The 27,089-nt window shown below is 43.4% G+C and overlaps 1 protein-coding gene and 1 pseudogene across 14 annotated transcripts in view; one reads left to right on the forward strand and one right to left on the reverse strand.

The window, feature by feature from the left end:
- Window positions 1–27,054, forward strand: part of LOC129703231 (mucin-2-like) — a 78,049-nt gene extending 50,995 nt beyond the window's left edge. For 2 of the 14 annotated variants that reach the window (XM_055645511.1, XM_055645523.1), the window contains exons 7-13: window positions 312–377; window positions 684–743; window positions 10,946–11,041; window positions 12,194–12,271; window positions 17,485–17,544; window positions 18,548–18,619; window positions 26,574–27,054. In XM_055645511.1, the coding sequence (XP_055501486.1) occupies window positions 312–377; window positions 684–743; window positions 10,946–11,041; window positions 12,194–12,271; window positions 17,485–17,544; window positions 18,548–18,619; window positions 26,574–26,698 (557 nt within the window). In that variant the 3' untranslated portion in view covers window positions 26,699–27,054. The remainder of the gene's footprint in view (window positions 1–311; window positions 378–683; window positions 744–10,945; window positions 11,042–12,193; window positions 12,272–17,484; window positions 17,545–18,547; window positions 18,620–26,573) is intronic. The other 12 variants (XM_055645514.1, XM_055645524.1, XM_055645512.1 and 9 more) reach the window with 11 other exon arrangements.
- Window positions 23,916–24,027, reverse strand: LOC129703819 (U2 spliceosomal RNA; annotated as a pseudogene).
- Window positions 27,055–27,089: the final 35 nt, after the last annotated feature.

Below are 27,089 nucleotides of genomic sequence, written 5' to 3' on the forward strand. Positions count from 1 at the left end.
TATCATAAATCGTAGGTATCATCAGAACTCAAAATTTTATCCATGCAATTATTTGTTGAGTTCTTGTTGACATTACACCTCATCAGTTATAGTTTATGTAGTTTATTTTTAATATCATGGATGCTTATTTGTTTGGAAAACACTAGCAGATCCATTGCACCAGTTATCACTTACATGTTTGGATGATGTTAATATGCATCGTCAGATTAAAAAAAAGATAATATCAGCATGAACATCAAGGTACGTTTTACAAGTGTAGACATGCGAGTGGTGCTATGAATTTACATTGATATTTCTCTGTATATGTGAAGATCCGACAATTTCTGCAACCACAGCGATGACCTCTTATACAACAGAATCAACATCAACAGAAACAGGTACCATATACAATATAACAACTTGCACTCCAAATTTGGGCAAATGATCATGCTTGTCTTGTTAACTTTCCTTAGACTCAGTCAGCAATTATGTCACACAGAATGGAAATAGTCTCGATGGCCCAATATGTCCAAGCCACGGATGATCAACCATTGAAGCTCTATTTGACAGTGGCAGTTCCATATCAACCTAATATTATTTCACATGTTTAATCTTCACTGCTGCTCTTTACAAACTTTCCGAAACAAAAAGTGTCCAATTCACTTTCAATTTCCATTAATATCACATCTTCACTTCATTCTCAGAACCAAGCACAACAACTGCCACTGCATCGACTACGTCCGCCACCAGCAGCGAAACAACAGGTACGAGGATAATGCAGCACCAGGATTCAATAGACAATAGACAATAGGTGTAGGAATAGGCCAATTGGCCCTTCGAGCCAGCACCGCCATTCAATGTGATCATGGCTGATCATCCCCAATCAGTACCCTGTTCCTGTCTTCTCCCCATATCCCCTGACTCTGCTACTATTAAGAGCCCTATCTAGCTCTCTCAAAGGTATCATAGGTATTTTATTGGTCACATTCACATACACCAAGGTGTAGTGAAGTGAAATGCTTCTTGCCATTTTGCAGCACATAAAGAAGGAATACAGACATAACATTAATAAGAGTTTTAAACATAAAGAACATCCCCCCACAATGGTTCCCATTATGAGGGAAGGCACAAAGTCCAGTCCCTAACTCCAGTTCACCCATAGTCGGGCCCATTGCCTCTACGGAGGCCCGATGTTCCAGGCCATTCTCGCCGGGTGTTGTTGCTCCGGCATCGGGAGAATCCTCTCAGCGGCTTGGGAACCCTGGAATGGCCGCTTCCGTACTGGAGGCCGCGGCTTCCAAAGCCAACAAGGCCGCGCCGGTTCGAGCTCCACAACTGGCGATCTCATCTAAAGATCCCAGGCTTCCAGTGCAAAGTCAGCGCCGCCGCCCGCAGCTGGTCGCTCCACAGTCCCGCAGGTCCGCGATGTTTTCCTCAGCGATCTTCAGCTCACCGGAGCTCCAGCGCGGCAACCCGGTCAAGGCATCGCCCGCTCCGCCATAGCGCTCCATCGCTGTGCCGCCGCCGAAGCCGAGGTTCTGGGCGGTCCCCGACATGTAACGCCGCTCCAGGCCCGCTGGCAGGCCGCGAGGACGGGTCGAAGCTGCAGCCTGGAGAAAAGCTGCCTCTCTGACCAGGTAGGGACCCTGAAAGTAGTTTCCCCCTTTTCCCCTTTTCCCCCCCCCCCCCCCCCCCCCCCCCCCCCCCCCCCCCCCCCCCCCCAAAAATAAAAAAAGTCTAGAACTCCAAACAAAACACTTAACTAACTAAAATAAAAAATAAAAAGATGAAAAGACAGACAGGTCCTGGCTGGGCAGCCGTGCACAGGACAGCGCCTCTTGAAAGCATCCAGAGAACCTGCCTCTGAGGCAGAGAATTCCACAGACTCACCCCTCTCTGTGAGAAAACGTGTTTCCATGTCTCCGTTCTAAATTACTCCTTTTTCTTAAACTGTGGCCCCTGGTTCTGGACTCCCCCAATATCAGGAACATGTTTCCTGCCTCTATTTGTCCAAGCCCTTAACAATCTTATATCTCTCGGCATATGACAGTTCCGCCATCCCGGGAATTAACCTTGTAAAACTACGCTGCACTCCTTCAATAGCAAGAATGTCCTTCCTCAAATTAGGGGACCAAAACTGCACAAAATATTCCAGGTGTGGTCTCACTAGGGCTCTGTACAATTGCAGTAGGACCTCTTTGCTCCTACATTAGATTCCTCTTGTTATGAACTGATTCACTGATGAAACTTTAAAAAGATACATTATTTATCAACACGTGACAATCAATAATGGGTCGTAATCCATGACAGAAATATAATGATAATTCGAGAAGAATATTGTTGCCTAACATCAGGAATTCACTTTGAAAAGTAGTCGCCATTGTAATCAACCCCATAGTTTATGTGGAAATATCATACAAGTAGTCAAAAAAAATTCAATAATGATAGTCAGACAATTATTACTTTAAAATTTCTATTATTGTGGATGCTGTTTGTGTTTCTAAAATATCAGTAGATGAAATGCACCAGTTACAACTTACATAATTGTATGTTGCTGATATCAAGTGCTGTTTATTTACATTTCAAGCAGGGTGCAAGGCCACCAAATTCAAATTCAATTTCATACCATTTGAAGCAGGGTTCAAGGCCATCAAATGCAGTTTCCTACCATTTCAAGCAGGGTGCAAGGCCACAATATTCAAGTGTGTTTTCATGCCACTTCAAGCAGGGTGAAAGGCCACCAAATTAAAGTGCCGTTTCATGCCACTTCAAGCAAGGTGCAAGGCAACCAAATTCAAGTGCAGTTTCATACCATTTCAAGCAGGGTGCAAGGTCACCAAAATCAAGTGACATTTCATTCCACTTCAAGCAGGGTGCAAGGCCACCAATTTCAAGTGCAGTTTCCTATCACCTCAAACATGGTACAAGGCCACCAAATTCAAGTGCAGTTTCATATCATTTCAAGCAGGGTGCAATGCCACCAAATTCAAGTGCTGTCTCATACCACTTCAAGCAAGGAATAAGGCCACCAATTTCAAATGCAGTTTCATTCCATGTCAAGGCGGGTGAAATCACCATAAAACCACATAAAAACCACGTTAAAACACACTCACAGTTAAGTTGACATTCAGTGTGTTCAGTTGATTCACAGCTCAGTCGTGACCTATCCCTCACCCATCTTGCGGAGACTGAGCCACACCCACACTTCTGAGTTTGATAGTCCCTATCCCCTCCTATCGGAAGGGGCGTGGTCTTCATGGTGTCTTTGATAGGTGAGAGTATCTCAACATTTTTTAAACATTAATAACTTTAATTTTTCATTGATGGGAAAAATCCTCACACATGGTGAGCGGAGGGGGACTCTGAGTAAGATGGCCAAAAGTCACAGTTGTACCTGGTAGCGTTATTTCTAAAATCAATGTAAAGTGCAAACAGTAAGTGGTCAAAATCTGACTTTTACACTTTGGCATTTTCAAACCAACCACTTTGGCATTTTCAAACCAACCACTTTAGCATGTTCAAGCCAACCACTTTAGCAGTTTCAAACCAACCACTATAGTATTTTCAAACTAATCATTTTAGCAGTTTCAAAACACATTAAGGGGCCTCACAAGTCAGTAAAACCACACTCACAGTTTAGTAGACATGTGTTCAGTGTTATGCATTTCTCAGACTGAGAGTTGTAACCTCTCCCACCCCCATCTTGCAGAGACTGAGGCACTTCCACATTTTCCGGGTTTTATAGTCCTTCCCTCCTCCCAGTGGACAGGTCCATGCCTTCAAGGTGTGATTGACTGGAGAGAGAATTTCAACACTTCCTAACATTAGTAAGTCTTTTATTTTTCATCGATGGGAAAAAATCCCCTTGTCTTTCACAGCGGTGGGGGACTCTGAGTAAGATGGCCACAAATCACATCTGTAAGTGGTAGCATTTTTTTTTTTACAAAAATCAGTATGCAGTGCAAACAGGAAGTGGTCAAGTTTAGACTTTTAATTGTGGATCACAAATATGTCGGAAATGTTACAAAATGAGACTCGTTCTTGAAAATAACCCTAGAAAGTTATTGTTTTAGAACTAGGTGATGGGAGTGGATCGTTATGAATTAGGCACATTCTCTTTCTTTTTTGTTTAGCTCTACCTTCTTTGGATTTTTTATTTATTTCCTTTCCCTTCTTAAGGCCCTCTTTCGTTGGGGCCTGTTTCCTTTTCTTTTTTCTTTCCTTTTTTTTACATTCTCAAGCACGCAGTTTATTTAAACATCATCATTCATTTGACGCCAACTACTGCGGACAACATTTCACTACCATCCTCATTCTTCTCTTATTTCTCTTTTCTCTTTTTCTATTACAGATTAAAGTTTAAAAAAAGAGGTTGTACACAAAATGTATTATGTTGCATATCATGATTAAGTTGCATATACAATGCTTTTAATAAAAAAATTAAAAAATACAATTGTAAAGTAAAAAAAGATTAAATTAAAAAAATACTTTTAATTATATAGACTTATATAGTTATATAGTGATTATTGTCTTAACCACTTCATATCGATGCTTGATTATATACAAATCACATCTGTGAAAAATAACATTTTTCAAGATTCATAATTTTCATCAGAACCCTACAATACTTGATACCCAACATGGGTAAAAACTCTGTTCATTTACACTTCTATTTCAATAGTTTATTTTTAATATCATGGATGCTCATTTGTTTGGAAAACACTAGCAGATCCATTACACCAGTTACCACTTACATGATTGCATGATGTTAATATGCATCATCAGGTTAAACAAAACATAATATCAGCTTGAACATCTCGGGACATTTTACAAGTATAATCATGAGAGTGCTGCCATGTAATTAAACTGATATTTCTCTGTATTTGTGAAGATTCAACAATTTCTGCAAACACTGAGGAAAGCACGTCCACAGACCAAAGTACAACAATGACGTCTTATGCAAAATAATCAATATCAACAGAGAAAGGGACCATATACAGTATAACTTGTACTCCAAATCTGGGCAAATGATCAAGATTGTCTTGTTAACCTTCCTTAGACTCAGACAGCAAATATGTCACACAGAATGGAAATAGTCTCTATTGCCCAATATGTCCAAGCCACGGATGATCAGCCATTGAAGCTAGCTCTATTTGACAGTGTCAGTTCCATTTCACTCTAATATTATTTTGCATGTTTAATTTTCACTGCTGCTCTTTACATACTTTAGGAAACAAAAGAGTGTTTAATACACTTTCAATTTCTATTAATGTCACATCTTGATTTTCTTCTCAGAACCAATGCAGCACTAGGATTCACTGATCAAACTTTAAAAAGATACATTGTTCATCAACACGTGACAATCAATAATGGGCCGTAATCCATGACAGAAATATAATAATACCTCCAATAGAATATTGTTGCCTAACATCTGGAATTCACTATGAAAAGTAGTCGCCATTGTAATCAACTTTATAGTTTATGGAGAAATATCATACAAGTATTCAAAAAAGTCAATAATGTAAGTCAGACAATTATAAATTTAACATTTTTATTATCGTGGATGCTTCTTTGTTTGGAAAATATCAGTAGATCAATTGCACGTTACAACTTACATGATTGTATGTTGCTAATACACATCATTAGAAAAAATAAATAAATAAATAATGTCAATTTAGAATTGTACTCCAAATCTGGGCATGGGTAATTTAGAAATATTGATTTTACTTTGGAGTCACGTGAGTGACTACATGAAGAACCCACCCAGTGCACAGGTGCGGCATTACGCCAGCAGCGCAACAGCGGCGGCAGCTGGAGTCAGGCTCTCCAGCTGCAGGATAAAAACAAGACCTCAGGTAAGTGTGTTTTTTGTTGTATTGGAAAAAGCAGTCGCTAGTGTGGCTACGAGAAAGCGACTAGCAAAAAGGACTGCCTGCCCGACTCCCCGTGAGGAGGGTTCGATATCCGGGCGGCAGCCACTGGCGGCGGGACAGCTGTTCGAGCGCTCCCAAACACCTGAACCCAAGCCGCTCCCTGTGCCGCCAACTTCTACACCGCGCACAGGGAGGAAGTCCACCCGAAAAACGGACCGGCGGGTGGTCTCCGATTCATCGGAGGAACAGGAAGAGTCTCCCCCTGCGAAGCGGAGAGACAGCCGCCTGAGCTGTATGAGGCAGCTCCTCGAGCAGATGCTCGAGCAGGAGATACGGAGGACGGGCTGAGGCCTCCTCAAAACTGTCACCACACCCCTCTGCTCCCTCTTTATTTGAGGTTAGCAAGGGAGGCCAGGGCTGGGCTGGCTTAACTCATGGGCAGGCGGACGACTGCGCCAGCATGCCAGGGGAGCAGGAGCACGAAGAGCTGCTGGGTGTAGTTGACCGCTATGCGGCACCTCCAAGGGCAGGGAGAATGCTGGAACCAAGGATGGCAGCAAGCATAAACAGACTCTCGAACAAAGCCCTGCAGGAGAAGGTGATTCTAGAGGCACTTGAAACCTACACAGCACCTGAAAACTGCGAGGCGCTGCGAGTCAAAACAGTCAATGGACAAATTTGGAGCCAGCTCGGACAACATATCCGTAGCCAAGAACTGAAGATGCAGCGCATCTTAAAGCTCCACACAGCGGCCATCACCGCCTTTGCTCGGTCCGCTGAAAACACCGACCTCACCACCTGTCAACAGGACGTACTGGCACTCATGTGCAACACCCAGTATGAGATGAATAATCTGAGGCGGGAGAACATCAGGCCTGCCCTCAACCCCAAATATGCGGGGCTATGCAAAGCCCCTGCGCCAGAAAAAGAGGCACTGCTGTTTGGGGCCGACCTTGCAAAAAGGCTAAAAGAACTGGAAGAGGCAGCCAAACCTGTGGGCCTCATGAGGGCAGGCCCAGCACCGAGCAGGGCAAAAACACCCAGTTGGCAGCACCCCTCGGCATCCACCAGCAAATACCGACCAAGGACTGGTGAAAGCCTGGCGACCGCTCCTCATTACCCCCACAGTTCTTTTTTAGAGAGGGGCCCAGAGCGGAGCCGTGGGAAGATGCGCCGCCCTATGACAGCACCGTTAACAGCACCATCGACCCAAGCCTACAAAAGAAGACGTTCCCAAAAATAAGAATGAACTTGGAGGTAGGTGGGTCTGGTTCCTGTTAACATATGCTGAACAAGGGTGCTCTATTAACAGGAGGGCGACTACGCTTGTTCAAAAACGTTTGGGGTACTATCACTAACAACAAATACATACTCAACAGTATTAGTGGATACAAAATTGAATTTAAAACAGGCATAATACCGCCGGTTCAGCATATACCCCAAAGGGTATTCCTTCCCACTGAGAAAGAAAAGCGGGAAGGACAAGCTGAACTAGATAGGCTCATGTCAAAAGGAGTCATTGAAAGGACCAGACATGAGCCATTGGAATTTGTATCAAACATATTTACCAAAACCAAAAAAGATGGCGGATGTCGCATCATCATTGATCTAACATCACTAAATGAATCTGTTGAGTATATACATTTCAAAATGGAGACATTTGTCACTGCCAGACAACTGATCTCAAAAGGATACTTCATGGCAAGCATAGATATCAAAGATGCTTACTATTTAGTACCCATTCATAAGGATCATTATAGATACCTAAAATGTATCTGTATGGGGCAACAATGGCAGTATAAAGCATTGCCCAATGGACTAACGTCAGCCCCCAGATTATTTACCAAAATCCTTAAAGTAGCCATGAAAATACTAAGAGAACAAAAATATATAGTCATGGCATATCTGGACGATATTCTCATATTGGGAAGAACCAAGGAATTAGCTGTGGCAGCAGTTTCAGCTACTAAACAGCTCCTTGAAATGTTGGGGTTTGTCCTACACCCAGATAAATCAAAATTGAAGCCGTCAACTAACATGGACTATTTAGGCTTCACTATTGATTCAATCCATATGACTGTTACTCTGCCAAGGGATAAACAGGTTGCACTAGCACAAGCATGCAACAATTTAATGGTTAACAAACAACCAATGATCCGACAAGTTGCCAGAGTAATTGGAAGTATTGCAGCAGCAATTCCAGCTACACAATTCGGACCTTTGCACTATCAAAATCTGCAAAGAGCAAAAGTACATGCACTACATCAATGTTGGGGTCATTATGACCGAAAAATGTATTTACCCACTGAAGCTATATCAGAACTACAGTGGTGGTCAGAAAATGTTTGGCACAGTTTCAATCCCATTGTCATCACTAATCCTAACTTAGTCATCAGAACAGATGCCAGTGCTTTAGGCTGGGGAGCTACTAACTCTATATCCAGCACAGGTGGCAGATGGACTAACTCAGAGTCATCGCTACTACAATCACTGGGCATAAACTATTTGGAAATGCTGGCCGCCTACTATGGGCTAAAAGCATATGCATCTAAGATGCAGCACGTGCATGTTAGGTTACAGATCGACAATACAACGGTGGTGGCTTACATCAACCACATGGGTGCCATAAAATCATTACCATGCAACAAATTGGCTAACGCAATCTGGCGTGTCAAGAGACAGATTTGGTTATCAGCTGCCTATCTACCAGGTAAGCTAAACACAGTGGCAGACACCAGGTCACGAAAATTCAATGATAACATCGAATGGATGTTAGATCCAAAAATGTTTGCGAAAATTATCAAGCAATATGGAACGCCAGATATAGATTTGTTTGCGTCTAGATTGAATCACCAGTTACCCATGTATGTGGCTTGGGAACCAGACCCTGAGGCAGCAGCGTTAGATGCCTTCACGCTGGATTGGGGAAATTTCTTCTTCTATGTTTTCCCTCCCTTCTGCCTCATCAGTCGGGTACTCCGGAAAATTCAGACTGACTCTGCTTCTGGAATTTTGGTCGTACCCGACTGGCCTACCCAACCATGGTTCCCAGTCTTTCACGACATGGTGGTCACTTTCATAGCGACCCACAACTGCTGACTCACCCAGTATCCGGCATGAGTCATCCATGCCATCAAAATATAAAACTCCTGGTTTGTAGGTTCTAACCAGACCTTACCAGGGACTGGGGCTATCAGAACGAACAATCACCACCATGTCGGCAGCCCTGCGGGACTCAACAAAGAAGCAGTACCTGACGTACGTCAAGAAATGGGAAAAATACTGCTTGGACTCAGGGACATCGTATGACAAAGCCTCAATCACCGACGTGTTGGAGTTCCTGGCCCACTTATACCATGATAAGAAGATGAGCTACAGTGCCGTGAATGCAGCACGAAGTGCCCTGTCTGCTTACCTTAGACCAACAGGACACCAGAGCATAGGGTCCCAGCCGCTAGTGATAAAGCTCCTCAAGGGGATTTATAACAACAAACCCCCTACACCTAGATATACCCATGTATGGGATATTAGTGTCATATTATCACACCTCAGAGGATGGCCACCAGCGGGATCCCTCAGTCTAGAGCAATCTACTCTTCAGACACTTATGCTCATGGCGCTCGTATCTGCACAAAGGGTCCAGTCGTTACACAAGCTACGACTGGACAACATGGTAACTACCCCAGACTGCATCACATTTCTCATGCCAGGTCTAGTAAAACAAAGTAGGCCAGGTATGCCCAACTCAGCAATTATCTTCCGGGCCTACCCTCCAGAACCTAGGCTATGTGTTGTGACCCATCTCCACAACTATGTAGACACAACCCATGAACTTAGAGGGAGTGAGAAAGCCTTATGGGTCAGCCACAGGAAACCTTTTGGACGGGTAACCAGCCAAACCATATCAAGGTGGCTAAAACAGGTCCTGAAAGCTGCCGGAATTAATACTGACGTTTTTAAATCCCATTCCACCAGGGCAGCATCTACATCAGCGGCGGAACGGATGGATGTCCCAATAGACCACATCCTAAATACGGCAGGATGGTCAAGGGAGTCGACATTCCGCAAATTTTACGATAAACCGCTGATGAAACCAGACTTATTTGCAGAAAAGATCTTACAAACTGCAAATTTATAATTTAAGCCCGGGGGAGCTATTTTTGAATTTTGTTATTGTTAAATAAACATTTTTGTTTTAAAAAACAAACAGATTCGTTGGTCTTTAGATACCACTTCCTCCATCAAAAACTTCGGCAGCGAGTGATATAGCTGTTACACGGTTTGAAATCACAGACCTTTGAAATCTTCACGTAGTCACTCAAGTGACTCCGAAGTAAAATAGTAAGATTAAACGAGTACTTACCAGTACGATGTTTGATCTGTATTTTATGAGGAGTTACGATGATGGATTACGTGCCCTCCGCTCCCACCCTCAGTATATGGATCAAACTAGAAAACTGATGTCTCCTTAATCTTTACTATCTTTACTTCAAATATTGTGTCTACCTGTGATTCGCCTGCGCACTGGGTGGGTTCTTCACGTAATCCCTCATCGTAACTCCTCATAAAATACAGATCAAACTTCGTACTGGTAAGTACTCGTTTAATCTTACTATTAAACTTGTCTTGTCACCCCTCCTAGACAGAGAGAGTAATTATGTCAATCCGCCAGCTCCATTTGCCAACGACGGTTCCAAATCACTCTAAACTTTCTAATCCATTCATCTGTCCAAATCTCTTTTAAATAATATAACTGTCGCAACCACTTCATATGTATGCTTGGTCTATATAAACATGTTCGTTGAATTCTAGGTAACATTACATCTCATCAGTTATAGATTATGTTGGAATGTCATGCAAGCAGTCAAATAAACCAATAATGAAAGTCAGGCAATTATTCATTTATTATTTATTAACATCATCGATGCTTATTCGATTTGGAAAATAGTTACCACACATGATTGTACGAAGCTAATATACATCATCAGATTTAAAAAAAAAAATATATCTTCTTGGACATACAGGGACATTTTATGTGTAGCCATGAGTATGATGCCATGTATTTTAACTGATATTTCTCTGTCTATGTGAAGATTCGTCAATATCTACATCCACAGAAGAAAGCACATCCACAGACCAAAGTACAATGATGACCACTTATACAACAGAATCAACATCAACTGAGACAGGTACCATAAATCACATCTAGTGCACCAGATTTGGGCAAGGGAAATTTAGAAATATAGGTAAAACCTATCTTCTCAACCCCTCTTCCGCTCAGAGAGTAATTGTGTCATGCAGAATGAAAATAGTCTCAACGGCACAATATGTCCAAGCCACAGTTGACCAGCCATTGAAGCTAGCTCCACTTGCCCGCAGCGGTTCCATTTTACTCTAAAATGTTCCAATCCATGCGCCTGTCCAAATCTCTTTTAAATAACATCATTGTTCTTGCCTCAACCACTTCATCTGCATGCATGCTCCATACAACCATCACCCTCGGTGAAAAAGATCAGATCAGGTTCTTATTATATCTATTTCCTCTAACCTTAAATCAGTGCCCTACAATACTAGATACACAACCTGGGTAAAGACTCTGTTCATTAATACTTCTATTTCAACATGATTTACACAAATCTATCAGATCAACCTTCATCCTCCTTCAATCCAAGAAATAAAGTAAAGCTTGCCCAACATTTGTGTGCAGATCAGCTCTTATACTGGTTATATCCTCAAACATATTGCAGTTTTGTGCAAAGTGCTGGCCTTGAAAAACAATACTAAAATGAACTAGCCACATTCCAGATAACTACGGATATTAGGAAGAGTTATTGACTTGTGCAAAAAACGATTTCAGTTGATTGGTCAGAAAGGGCAAGATTATTTAGTAACTACGGAGAGAGAATGATAAATCCAACAGCTAATGCTCAGTCAAATTTGCATGCACAACTTCAGTATTTTCAGTTGAAGACTACTGCATTAAACATTGTATCGTAACGTGCTGACAAATCAAAGCAGAACACTGAGAAAGAAATTATATTAAGTAATTTATCGTAATTCATAGGTATCTTCAGAAATCGAAATGTTATCCATACAATTATGTATGGAGTTCTTGGTAACATTACATCTCATCAGTTATAGTTTATGTAGTTAATTTTTAATATCATGGATGCATATTTGTTTGGAAAACACTAGCAGATCCATTGAACCAGTTACCACTTACATGATCGCATGATGTTAATATGAATCATCAGGTTAAACAAAAAATAATAAGCTTGAACACCCGTAGACATGCGAGTGGTGCTATGAATTTAAATTGATATTTCTCTGTATATGTGAAGATCCGACAATTTCTGCAACCACAGACCAAAGTACAACGATGACCTCTTATACAACAGAATCAACATCAACAGAGACAGGTACCATATGCAGCATTACAGCTTGTACTCCAAATCTGGTCAAATGACCAAGCTTGTCTTGTCAACCTTCCTTAGACTCAGACAGCAATTATGTCACACAGAATGGAAATAGTCTCTATGGCCCAATATTTCCAAGACACGGATGATCAGCCATTGAATCAACCTCTATTTGACAATGGCAGTTCCATATCACAATAATTTATTTCACATTTAATTTTTCATTGCTGCTCATTACATACTTTAGGAAACAAAAGAGTGTTTAATTGACTTTTAATTTCCATTGATGTCACATCTTTATTTCATTCTCAGAACCAAGCACAACAACTGCCATTGCATCGACTACGTCCGCCACCAACATAATAATAACTTTATTTATAATAATAATAACTTTATTTATAGAGCACTTTAAAAACAACCACTGTTGCCACAAAGTGCTGTACATGACTAATTATGGACAAAAAAATTATTACATGACAATAAAAACATTAGAAGAGAAAGTAAAAACAATAAAATTAAAAACATTAAAAGCACTAAAACAGGAGCAAAGTCTCAAGCAGGGTCAAAAGCCAAGGAATATAAATGTGTTTTAAGATTTGTTTTGAAGATGGACAGTGAGGGGGTCTGTCTGATGTGCAACGGCAGAGTGTTCCCTAGCGCCGGAGCAGCAACAGAGAAGGCTCTATCCCCTCTGAGCTTCCGCTTAGACCTCGGTACCTCCAGGAGCAGCTGATCAGCTGACCTGAGGCACCGGGCAGGAGCGTATGGATGAAGCAGCTCAGAGAGGTAAGGTGGGGCGAGCCCATTCAAAGATTTAAAAACAAATAAAATAATTAAAAAATGAACTCGAAAGTACACCGGGAGCCAGTGGAGGGAGACCAGAATTGGCATTATGTGCTCCCTCTTTCGAGTTCCAGTTAAAAGACGAGCAGCAGCATTTTGAACCAACTGGAGATGAGCCAGGGAAGATCGAGCAACTCCAAAATAGAGTGCATTACAGTAATCCAGCCTAGATGTGATAAAGGCATGGATTACTGTTTCAAAATGCTGCCGCTCAAGAATGGGCTTCACCTTTGCCAGCTGCCTTAGGTGAAAGAAGCTGGACTTTACCACCACGCCTTTACCACCACGATCTAATTTAAAATCACTGTCCATCCTAAAACCCAGGTCCAAAACTGTTGGCTTGACATACCGTGCCAGGGGACCGAAGTCAACAGGGGAGGTTCACGGCAGCCATTGGGACTAAACAATATCACTTCTGTCTTCTTTTCATTAAATCCTAGAAATTATGTTATAATTTATGTTGGAATATCATGCAATCAGTCAAATGAAAGTCAGACAATTATTAATTTATTATTTCAATTCAATTCAATTCAAAGCGCTTTATTCGTCCCCGAGGGGCAATTTAAAAAGGCGCATTACAGTAGCTTTTTAAAAAGGGACACAATCAACAAACATAAGCAGCACGCATACTGCACAATCAACCAGCACACGCATTTCACAGACACACTGCACAATCACACAACAGACACCGCACATCAACATTCAACACATAGCAATAGTTTTAAAGTGCTTCCTAAGTGCTTCAATTAAAAAGTGCATATAGAAGGTTATTTCATTTCATATGTTCATGAGTCAGTGATCAGCATTAAAAAGCTGGACAGCCCTGGGGATGAAGGTTGCCTTCCTCCTCTGTGTCTGGCAACCCGGACAGCGGAGTCTGCATCCTGAGGGGAGCCACTCAAACTCAGGAAACAGGATGTGAGAGGGGTCCTGAAGAATCCTGCGTGTTAACTTTACAGACTGTTGGTCGCATAGGGCAGTGAGAGTTCGGACAGGCTGCTCAATGAGTTTTGAGCAGACCTTGACCACATTCAACAGGCGGTTTCTGTTTTGCAGGGTGATGGAGTGGAACCAGCTAGTGAAAGAGAAGGTTATTACATTTTCAATGAATGCGTAGTAGAATGTGGTGAGAATGTCTTTGTTAATCCTAGATTACTTCAGCTTCCTGAGTAGGTGCTGTCTCTGATGGCACTTTTTAAGGATTTCCTCTATGTTAGAGGAAAACCTTAGCAGGTTGTCGAAGGCTGTTCCCAGGTATTTGTATACCTCCACTATCTCCACTGGCTCCTGCTGGATGATAGTGGTGGCTGCCTCAGCCATCTGTCTCTGTTGGGGGGAAAAAGTCACAATCATGTCCTTGGTTTTGCTTATATTTAGCTCAAGACAAGACTTTTCACACCATACTATAAAGTCCTGCAGGGCTGAGCTGTGATGTTGAGTGTGGCTGGGAAGAAGAGACAGGAGAACTGTGTCATCAGCAAATTTTACAAAGTGGCAGTTTGGCTGGGTGGATCTGCAGTCATCAGTGTAGAGAATGAAGAGAAGTGGGGAGAGGACACAGCCTTGTGGAGAGCCAATGAAGGTGAAGAGGGTGTCGGACAAGGTGTGGTTCACCAACACCCTCTGTGATCTGTTGGTGAGGAAGTCTATAATCCACAGAGTGAGTTGGTGGTTGAGGTGGAAGCAGGTGATGAGCTTCTCAGCCAAAATATGTGGCTGCATGGTGTTGAATGCTGATGAGAAGTCTGCAAACAGAAGTCTGGCTGTGGCCTTGGGGATTTCCAGATGCTTATGGATGGTGTTTAAGATGAATATTTTTGCATCATCGACACCCCTGCCAGCCTGGTAAGCAAACTGCAATGGATCCATCATCGAGCCAGTTGCCTTGGTGATGTGCTCCTTGATGATCCTCTCCATGGCCTTCATGATCAGGGAGGTGAGAGCCACCGGTCTAAGGTCATTCAGGACCTTGGTGGTGCCCTTCTTTGGGATGGGGATCACTGTTGAGTTTTTCCACATCGCGGGGACTGTGCTGCTGGTCAAAGAGCCCTGGAACAGATGCTGGAACACACCTCCCAGCTGCTCAGCACAGTGCCATAGGGTCCGCCCACAGATGTTGTCTGGCCCTGGAGCTGTGTTATTTTTAGTCCTGTTGAGGGCTCTCACCACCTCTGATATGTTGATGTTGAGGCCGGAGTCATCAGGTCTGAGTGTGGAGACGATTGATTCTAGCTGGGTGCTATTGTCTTTTTCAAATCTGGTGTAGAAGGAGTTGAGATCATTCGGGAGTGAAGTGAAGCTGCTTCCTGCTACCTGAATGGGCTTGCGGCTGGTAGAGACAGAGTTCACTGCTGCCATGTTCTTGAGGCCCTGCCAAGCCGCACGGAGGTTTCCTTTTCCAAAGGTCTGCTCCACTTTGTTCTTGTGTTTCAGCTTCGCAATTTTTATGGCCCGCTTGACCTCTCTGTTTACCTCCTTCTTCTCAGCTTCAGAACCGGTAAAAAATGTTCTCTTTTTCTTATTCAATATGTTTTTTAGATCTTTAGTCACCCAGGGTTTATTGTTAGGGAAGATTGTGACTTTCTTGGAGGGGATAATATTGTCTACACAGAAAGTGATGTATGCTGAGACTATATCCGCTTGCTCACTGATGTTGGTGGAGGAGGATGTGAGGGTATTCCAATCTGTGATTACAAAACACCCTTGAAGCCTGTCAATACTGTCCGGTGTTCACTGTTTGATGTCCTTGATGACTTTCTCTGTTCTCTTTACCTCAGGTGTGTAGGCAGGAACGAGCAGTATGCTGCTGTGGTCAGCAGAGCCTAGGGGAGGGAGGGAGACGGCTCTGTAGGCGCCTGGAACTGACCCATAGCATTTGTCCAGTGTTATCCCTAGACGGGTGGTACAGTTGACATACTGGTAAAATCCTTTAAGTGACTTGTCAATTGAACAGTGATTGAAGTCACCCATGATGAATTTGGGGGCACCCGGAAATATCAGTTCGAGTCTGTCGAGTATATTTCTTATATGTTCCGTAGCAGTGGATGCATTTGCTCTGGGGTGGATATAAACCAGAATGAAAAACAGTTGTGGGAATTCCCTGGGAAGGTAGAAGGGACGCAGGGAGACAGCCAAGAGTTCAATGTCAGGGTTGCACAGTTCTTCTCTGACAACAACTGTTTTGCACCAGCGTGGATTGATGCAGAGGCAGACACCACCACCATGGTGCTTGCCAGTCAGTTCAGTATCACGGTCTAACCTTACAGGAGACCCGAAGCCATCTATGTGCATGCTGTCACTGTTGTCACTCCCAGTCAGCCATGTTTCAGTGAAAGCAAGAATGGAAGCAGTCCGGTATTCATACATGTGAAAAACGTTAGCTTGCAGTTCATCAGTCTTGTTACGCAATGAGCGCACATTAGCAAGGATCACTGAGGGAAGTGCACGGTGCTTACTTTCTCCTCGCCTAAGTCTTGCTTTAATTCCACCCTTCTTCTTCCTCCCCCGCCTCGTTACCTTCTTTCTATTGTTGTGCAGGGTGCCTGTCCGGTCGGTTGGGAGTTTACATTGTAGCTCCTCCGGCAACTTGTCTATGGCAGGGGCTTGGTGAGAGTGTAATTGCAGCTGAAGTAAAAAGTCCCTGCAGTAAGTAATCCGTTGGTTATCTGGAAGAGTATATCCATATGATGCAGTGGGCAGATAATCCAAGATGAACAGTAGAAGCATAAGAGTCCATAGTGTCCATGTGAAATCCATACTTTGGAGCAGTGAACGCAAGAAGCTAGCTGGCTAATTATCGTTAGCTCGTTGGTCCGGTGTGTGTGTGTGTGTGTGTGAGGTAGTGGCAGCGCCCGCACAAACACACCATGAAAGTACTGAACTATACCGATTCAGATTCAATTTTAATTGTCATTGTCAGTGTACAGTACAGAGACAACGAAATGCATTGTCATACGGCAGCAATTAACCGTCAATCGACACCCAATGTACTTAAAACAAAAACAAACACTCTCGCACTCGTCCTTTTCCCCAGTGTGTACTCTCATACTTAAAACAAAAACAAACACTCTCGCAACTCACGTAACGTATGTAACGAAGAGACAAACATTCAAAGCTACTCTCTGCACCGACCGGTCGACTGCATTAGCAGTGACCCGGAAGTGATGTGAACAACATCGATGCTTATTCGTTTTGGGAAATAGTAGCAGACCCAATGTACCGGTTACCACTTACATGATTGTATGATGTTAATACGCATCATCAGATTAGAAAAAAATAACATCTTCTTGAGCGCCTAGGGACATTTAGGAAAGAAAGATGTGTTTAATCCACTTTCAATTTCCATTAATGTCACATCTTTATTTCATTCTCAGAACCAAGCACAACAACTGCCACTGCATCGACTACGTCCGCCACCAGCAGCAAAACAACAGGTATGAGGATAATGCAGCACCAGGATTCACTGATCAAACTTTAAAAAGATACATTATTGATCAACACGTGACAATCAATAATGGGTCGTAAGCCATGACAGAAATATAGTGATAACTCGAGTAGAATATTGTTGCCTAACATCTGGAATTCACTTTGAAAAGTAGTTGCCATTGTAATCAACCCTATAGTTTATATAGAAATATCATACGTAGTGAAAAAAATCAATAATTTAAGTCAGACAATTATTAATTGAACATTTCTATTATCGTGGATCCTTTTTTATTTGGAAAATATCAGTAAATCAATTGCACCAGTTACAACTTACATGATTGTATGTTGCTAATACACATCATCAGAATATAAAATAAATTAATTAATGTCAGTTTAGAACTGTACGCCAAATCTGGGCATGGGAAATTAAGAAATATTGATTAAACTTCTCTTGTCAACCCCTCCTAGACTTAGAGAGTAATTGTGTCAATCCGAATAGAAATAATCTCCACGGTCCAATATGTCCAATATGATCAGCCATTGAAGCCAGCTCCATTTGCCCACGACGGTTCCAAATCACTCTAAACTTTCGAATCCATTCATCTGTCCAAGTCTCTTTTAAATAATATAACTGTCGCAACAACTTCATATGGATGCTTGCTCCATATACCCATGTTCGTTCAATTCTAGGTAATATTTCATCTCATCAGTTATAGATTATGTTTGGAATATCATGCAAGCAGTCAAAATAAGCCAATAATGAAAGTCAGGCAATTATTCATTTATTATTTCTTGACATAATCGATGCTTATTCGATTTGGAAAATAGTAGCAGATCCAATGTACCACTTACATGATTGTACGATGTTAATATACATCATCAGATTTAAAACAAAATTACATCTTCTTGGACGTCCAGGGACATTTTCTGTGTAGCCATGAGTGTGCTGCCATGTATTTTAACTGATATTTCTCTGTATATGTGAAGATTCTACAATATTTACATCCACAGAAAAAAGCACATCCACAGACCAAAGTACAATGATGACCTCTTATACAACAGAATCAACATCAACAGAGACAGGTACCATAAATCAGATCTAATGCACCAGATTTGGGCAAGGGAAATTTAGAAATATCTAGACCAAGTGCAGACCCGTTGGGTCTGTTTCCCTAACGCAAGTTTGTGGGGTGGGGGGGGTCTGTGGTGTCACACTCACACTAACCACCCCCTGTTGGGGTTGTTCCTCCAAAGCACGGTTGCGTGGTGGGAATCTGGCACCCACAAACACACAAACTCATCACACCCCTTGATATTATCTTAATTTTATTAATTGGCTTCTTTTATCCCATCTCCACCTAATCCACTGACGAATAGCCCTCACCTCGCAGGTGCGTCTAGAGGGGGGAGGGCGGGGGGAGTGGGTGAAGAGTGTGGAGGGAGGGTTAGAGCGGAGAGAGGGGGAGAGTGGGAGAGAGGAGGAAGAGTGGGGAGGGAGTTGGGGAAGAGTGGGGAGGGAGAGGGAATGGAGGGGGGGTAGAGAGAGGTTGGGAGATGGGGATGGGGAGGGGGGTGGGGGGAGATAAGTGGAAGAATGGGAAGGGAGGGGGGAGAGGTGTAGGGGGAGTGGTGGAAGTGGGAGAGAGGGAGGGGGATGGTGGTAGGGGGAGTGGTGGAAGAAGGAGAGGTTAGGAGAAGTTGGTGGGGAGAGAGAGGGAGGGAGGGAGGGGGAGAGAGAGGGTGGGTGGAGGGAGGGAGAGGGGTGGGGGAAGTGTGGAGAGAAGTGGAAGTGGGGAGGGAAGAGGAGAGGGGTATGGGGAGTGGTGGAAGAGGGACAGAGGGGTAGGGGTGGGTGGGACGAGAGAGAGGGGAAAGAGGGGGCAGGGAGGGGGAGAGACAGGGAGGGGGGGGGGGTGGGGTAGGGGGAGATAAGTGGAAGAGTGGGGAGGAAAATGTAGGGCGAGTGGTAGAAGAGGGACATAGGGGTAGGGGAAGGGGGCGAGAGGAAAGAGGGAGGGAAGGGGGTGGGGGAGAGAGGGAAGGGGGTGGGAGGAGGAGGAGAGATGGAGTGGGGAGGAGAGAGAGGGGTGGGGAGGGGAGGAGAGTGGGGAAGGGGGAGAGAGGTGCGGGGGAGGGGGAGGGAGGCGAGGAGATGATGGGGTAGGGGGGGTAGAGGGGGAAGAGTGTAGATGGAGGGGGAGAGAGAGGGGAGGTGGAAGGGGGTCGGGGAGAGAGGGAAGGGGGTGGGGGACAGACGGAAGGGGGTGGGGGAGGGAAGGGGGGTAGGGGGATGGGGGTGGGAGGAGGAGGGGAGGGGACAGGGGTGGGGAGGAGAGGGAGATGGAGAGGGGCAGTGAGGGGTGTGGGGGGGGGGAGGAGAGAGGGATTGGGGAGGGAGAGAGGGGGAGGGATGTGGGAGGGAGTGGAGGAGAGAGATGGGATACAGGAGGGAGGGAGAAGAGTGTGTGGAGGGAGGGGGAGACGAGTGCTGGGAGAGAGGGAAAATAGTGGTGAGGGAGATTGGAAGGCGATGGGTAGTAGATGCAGTTCATCTGTTCCCCATTCCCTATCACTCCCAATCCACTATCTCTATTCCCACACACGTAATGACGTGCTTTGACACGGGCGGCGGTGGGAGTGGGGGTGGGGGCTGTGGCTGGGTCTGGTGCAAAGGCATATGTAAAATAATCCATACCGATCGGACATCTGTGAGGATTGGGCATTGAGACATTACACGATGGAACGTTCACCAACATTCTATGGGTGAGAGTTGTATTTTTTAACATTTTGAAATTGGTTTGGGGGGGGGGGGGGGGGGGGGGGGGGTGTGTGGAGGGGGAGAAGGTTTTTATTAAAAATGTTTACATAAACACAACAAAATGTTACCAGGAGTGGATATGTGGATGTAAAAGTGAAATCTCTACCGAAATGGAAAAAAACTTGGTGTTTCTGCGTGGTTGGCGTAGCAACGAATCAAAGGCTGGCAACCACAAACACAGCCAGGCTGGCAACGACTTACACAGCCAGACAGAAAAACACATGCACACGCACGCACGCACACACAGCGTATTAATATATTGATAGATCGACGTTAAACCTTTTCTTCTCAACCCCTCTTCAACTCAGAGAGTAATTGTGTCATACAGAATGAAAATATTCTCTACGGCACAATACGTCCAAGCCACAGTTGATCAGCCATTGAAGCTAGATCCACTTGCCCGCGGCGGTTCCATATTACTCTAAAATTTTCCAATCCATGCGCCTGTCCGAATCTCTTTTAAATAATATTATTGCTCCTGCCTCAACCATTTAATCTGCATGCCTGCTCCTTACAACCATCACCCTCGGTGAAATAGATCAGATCAGATTCTTATTATATCTATTTCCTCTAATCTTAAATCAGTGCCCTACAATATTAGATACCCAACCTGGGTAAAGACTCTGTTCATTAATACTTCTATTTCAACATGATTTACACAAATCTATCAAATCAACCTTCATCCTCCTTCAATCCAAGAAATAAAGTAAAGCCTGCCCAATATTTGTGTGCAGATCATCTCTGATACTAGTTATATCCTCCAAACATATTGCAGTTTTGTGCACAGTGCTGGCTTTGAAAAACAATACTAAAATGAACTAGCAACATTCCAGATAACTAGGGATGTTAGGAAGAGTTATTGACTTGTGCAAAAAACGATTTCAGTTGATTGGTCAGAAAGGGCAAGATTATTTAGGTAACTATGGAGAGAGAATGATAAATCTAACAGCAAAATTTGCATGCACAAATAGTAAGATTTAACGAGAACTTACCAGTTCGAAGTTTGATCTGTATTTTATGAGGAGTAGCGTTGAGGGAATACATGAAGAACCCGCCAGTACGCATGCGTTCATTCTTCAAAGCAGCGGAGTGAATCACAGATACCTGTAATGACTTAAGCATAGTAAGATTAGAGAAAAGATACCAGTCGTGTTTATGATCAAGGGTGGGAGCGGAGGGCATGTATTCCCTCAACGTTACTACTCATAAAATACAAATCAAACTTCGAACTGGTAAGTTCTCGTTTAATCTTACTATTTTACTTTGGAGTCACGTGAGTGACTACATGAAGATTTCAAAGCTCTGTGATTCAAGCCGTGGAACGAGTCCATCATCACGTCTGCCTTGGTTTTGGGGAGAATAGTGATAACATATTAAACATCAATATGATATATATAAATAACCATAAAGTTAATAATAATTGATAGCCCCTGTTTTTTGGGGTAAATTATGGTATAGAAACTTAACAATGTTTCTGAAAAAATTCCAGTTTCGATTACTGGTTTGTTATAATCTTTAGAATGTTCTTTCCGATGGCCATCCTGCAGTCCTGAGGATTTTATCCATAGGAACCTCCAATTTAAATGCTGCCGACGTTGCTGCAGCCTGGTGGTGTGAGATTTTAACCCAGTTAGTGTTTACACCAACTTTGGTCAATACTATGTTAGCCACATAGCTGGCCTGGCCTGTTATTCTTTAATGAGGCTGTCTGTAGTTGATGAAAAGTTCCTCTTCTGTGCCACTGATGGTCTTGGTTTGTTCCATGTATATTTGTAGATGTCTCACAACACAGTCAATCATCTGTAGGGTAGGCTCTAAAAATGTTATTTTAAGGCCCGCTGACCCCTGTCTGTTTAGTTCCCTAATTCCTGAATATAGAAGTGTAAGTTGCCAGGTGAACTGGTCTAGTTATCCAGCCTTAATTTGGTAGGGACTGAGTCCTTAGTGCCGTGACCTAAGCCATCAGCATGACAGTTTTGTAAAATGTCAAAAAACTGTAATGACAGCGCTGTGGCTGGAGCCCAGTTCTTTAACAACGTTAAGACGATGCTGATGTCCCATATTTGGGAATACCCGGTCTTTGGGGAATTCCCATAAAAGTGTCCCCCATAAGCTGTTGTTCCGTTCTCTTGCCATAGGTAAGTAGATGGACCACTTCTGGCACAGTTGATGTCACTAATACTAAGCCCCTGTAGGTTAACAAAGCTGCCAAACAGGCTGGATGATGTATTATGGTTGCAACACATCTCCCATTAGTTTATGTATTTTAGACATTGTCTTTAGGTTGATTGTCTGTGGCCCGCTGTGATCATGTCCATTGCTCTGGCCGTCAGTCCCAGATGTAATAGCGGCGCTTTCAGACTCTACGATTTAAGCGATTTATATGTTCATGGCACGGGTGGTTTTCCCCATACTTCATCGTCTGTTTAGGATGGTGCTGCATGGTTCTAATCTCATTCCCAGTACCACCGAGAACCATGGTTGGGTAGGTCAGTGGGGTACTATTAAAACACCCCTACTGATGAGGTTGCCAAATTGTGTTGGCCAGATTGTTACATGATGTAGATTCCCTTTCACCCATGTGCTACCACAGTTGATATGTGCTACCACAGTAGTATTGTTAATTTATAATCTAATAACCTGTTTAACATATTCCAGAGCAACATGACTTTAGGCCATGAAAAAACACCCAACATTTCCAGGTAGTTATGCCCAGTGTTAGTAATAATGATGCTTCCTGTGTATTCCATCTTCCTCCACAGCTGGAGATGGAATTGGTAACACACCATCCTAGTGCATAGCATGCATATGTAGGACCATAGACTGGTTGCTGACAATGATAGGATTGGAGCAATGCCCAATGTTATCTTTCCACCATTTAGTTCCAATATGGCTTCTGTATGGCTTCATCATTCTATCGAAATGATCACCATTAATTTTAAGAGCTCATATTTTGGCCCTCTGTAAATCTTTATAATGTAAGGGTCTGAATTATGTGGCTGGAACCCATATTCCCAGTACCACCTGTTGCCAAAATTCTTGCTACCAGTCTGATGGATGGTTTATCCTCATGTCAATGATTTTGCTGTATGCCTTTATTAAGGTTGTAACCTCTGTTGGCAAAGTTACTGACATGAGGAACTGAGTTATTGGTGAACCCCAAATAATCCCTTTAGTTTGAAGGCTTTAATTTTGATTTAATTGGATGGATAATGAATCCTAGTTTCCAAATAATTGTTAAGTGGCTGTTACCGTTTGTTCAGCCCGTCCTAAGTTTCCGCACAATTAGTATGTCATCCAAAGAAGCCATTACCATTGTGTGGCTGGTTGTTATATTTTGTAAATAACCTAGGTGCTAATGTAAACACATTAGGTAGTGCTCTATACTGCTAGAGCTGAGCCATCCAATTAGATAAAATAACGTCCGTGGTCACCTGTTATGGGTACTGAAAATAGTAAGCATCCTTTGAATCAATGCTTGCCATTTTCGTTCTTAAAACGAATATACTTAACAATAGAAAAGGTTTCCGTTCTTAACGAATATATCGTATTATTTTATTTATTTATTTATTTATTTTAATATATGGTCCCTAGATAAGGGACATATCAGATATTTAAACTGATAAAAACCCAGATATTATGCTTGATCTTGGCCAAAAAGCCGAGATCTGATCTATGTTTGATGCGTCAAGCGCCATATCCTATTTTGTTAGGAAGGGAATGCGTAGATAATAATTCTTCCCTTACAATGCAGCTAAAACCCATCCGTTGCTGATGTCCAGTGTCTGTATCCCATATGACATATTTGGTAATTGGTGATTATGTCTGGATACGAGTAGATCGGCATCTGGTGTTCCATATCGTGTAGAAACATCAGCAAATACTATAGCCCAATATCCATTTGGTGTTCTCCTCCAAATTCCTCTCTCGATATATCAGCTGGACTAGAAGATTATGTGTTGTAAAATTCTATTGTGTATCCCCGGATACTGTTTAAGATATGAGTGTCAAAAAATTATTTATTCGATGTCTTCTCGCACCAACCTCCTTGCTTCCTTCTGGTTTTACTGTTTTCATCTGGATCCCCGAGGCCGTGTGTTGTGGGTGTACACATCTTCAGATATAGGGGCGATACCTTTGAGGATGATGTTTGGACGTTTAGATGAGCTCCAATTTGGCTTCATTGTCCAACTCCTTGACCTTCTAGATCGGTCACCTCCAAATAAAAAGATATTGCTAGGAGGTTTCGGGTTTACACAGGCCCGTGTCAATCCCGGTTGGATGTAACCAGATGCATAAATTGATTAGTTTAGTACATTCAGGGATTTACAATCCCCAGTGGCAAGTGTCAGCTAATGTTTTCCCCTGCAGTAGATAGAAAACATATGGTCTATGCTGGCTTCTAACCTGGTTTGTAGATCTTTCCCAGTTAGCTTTACTCACAGCTGTACTGTTGTTCCCCCTGAAACATAGACAGACATTCCCGTGTGACTTCCCAGATGGGAATGGAATTTGTCAGTAAATTTTTGGACTGCTAAATCCTTCAGTCACAACATAAGTATTCCTGTATTTCTATCAGGAAAAGACCAATAATGCACTCTATGTACTTTGTGACTTAGAAAAAGCATTACCTCATTATTACAGCTCTTACATCTGTTTACCTGTCCAGGGTTTGCCCTAGACTAGACCCCAGCACTCTTCTGACAAAAGAGTCTACTGGAGGGAGAGAAGCATGATTATAGCCCTAAGAAAAGGTGCTGCTTCCTTCTCCCTAAGTCTGTCTTTTCCTCCAGCACTTCCCTGTAATAGTAGAAGTGAGATACAGCCCTGTATAAGGTGCTGCTATGGGACTTACCCACTCGAGGATTTGTTCTTCTTTTTTGGACCTGCATCGCTGCAAACGCGGTATGTTCTCGCAGGTGCAGGTCCCGCAGTGTCAACGCGTTGCAGTGCTCACGGGCACTGAGTCCCCTGTAGTGCCGTTGGCCTGCGGTGCTCCAAAGCGCGGTGCAGTGCTCACGGCACTGAGCCGCCCGTACTACCGTTAGCCTGCGGTGCTCCAACGCGGTTCAGTCCTCTCGGGGAGCTGGCCGCTCGCAACCGCAGGTATGGTGGTTTTGACGCGGTGCAGTGCTCTGCACTGTGCCGCTCCTTTCCCACGTGGGCCTGCGGTGCTCCAACGCGGTTCAGTCCTCTCGGGGAGCTGGCCGCTCGCAACCGCAGGTATGGTGGTTTTAACGCGGTGCAGTGCTCCCCACTGTGCCGCTGCTTTCCCACTTGGGCCTGCGGTGCTCCAACGCGGTGCAGTCCTCTCGGGGAACTGGCCGCTCGCGACGCAGGCCCAGCAGCTCCAACGCGTACCCGGTGCTCACGGGCACCGACCGCTCGCTGCTATTTTTATTTCTCAGCCCCACGGACCCATGTAGCGCTCCTTACCCTGTAGGTCCTTGGGCTGTTTTCCGAGTCGTCAGATTGACGGCTCCCGAGTGCTCCATCGGTTGTCGGCGACCCGTACCCTTGCTGGAGCTGAAGTCGCACCGGCTCCCGCCAAGGGAGATTGTACGTGCCACCGGCCGTTGCTGGCTGCCTGCTCCTATATAGCAGCTCTCCCCCGCCAGCTTTCCACAGCCTTCCTGTAAACAAAGGTAAGTAAAAAAGAAACAAAGTTCTCTTACCTACTGTTGCAGGTTACCAAACCTGCCGTTTGGGAGGAACGTCCTTCCTCCCCCAATGACTCGTTGCAATGCGTGTAGCGATAATGACACGCATGCGTACTGGCGGGTTCTTCATGTAGTCATTCACGTGACTCCGAAGTAAAATTCAGTATTTTCAGTTGAAGACTACTGCATTAAACATTGTACCATAACGTGATGACAAATCAAAGCAGCACACTGAGAAAAGAATTATATTAAGTAATTTATCGTAATTCGTTGGTATCTTCAGAAATCAAATTGTTATCCATACAATTATTTGTTGAGATCTTGGTAACATTACATCTCATCAGTTATAGTTACGTAGTTTTAATATCATGGATGCCTATTTGTTTGGAAAACACTAGCAGATCCTTTGCACCAGTTATCACTTCCATGATCACATGATGTTAATTTGCATCATCAGATAAAATTAAAAATAATAAACTTGATCATCCAGGTACATTTTACAAATGTAGCAATGAGTGCTGCCATGTATTTAAACTGATATTTCTCTGTATATGTGAAGATTCGACAATTTCTGCAACCACAGACCAAAGTACAACGATGACCTCTTATACAACAGAATCAACATCAACAGAGACAGGTACCATATACAGTATAACAACTTGTACTCCAAATCTGGGCAAATGATCAAGCTTGTCTTGTCAACCTTCCTTAGACTCAGACAGCAATTATGTCACACAGAATGGAAATAGTCTCTATGGCCCAATATATCCAAGACACGGATGATCAGCCATTGAATCTAGCTCTATTCGACAATGGCAGTTCCATATCACTCTGATTTATTTCACATGTTTAATTTTCACTGCAGCTCATTACATACTTTAGGCAACAAAAGAGTGTTTAATTCACTTTTAATTTCCATTAATGCCACATCTTTATATCATTCTCAAAAACAAGCACAACAACTGCCACTGCATCGACAACATCCGCCACCAGCAGCGAAACAACAGGTACGAGGATAATGCAGCACCAGGACTCACTGATCATTCTTTAAAAATATACATTGTTCATCAACACG

Source organism: Leucoraja erinacea, chromosome 14 (genome assembly GCF_028641065.1).
Source record: "Leucoraja erinacea ecotype New England chromosome 14, Leri_hhj_1, whole genome shotgun sequence".
NCBI lineage: Eukaryota > Metazoa > Chordata > Chondrichthyes > Rajiformes > Rajidae > Leucoraja > Leucoraja erinaceus.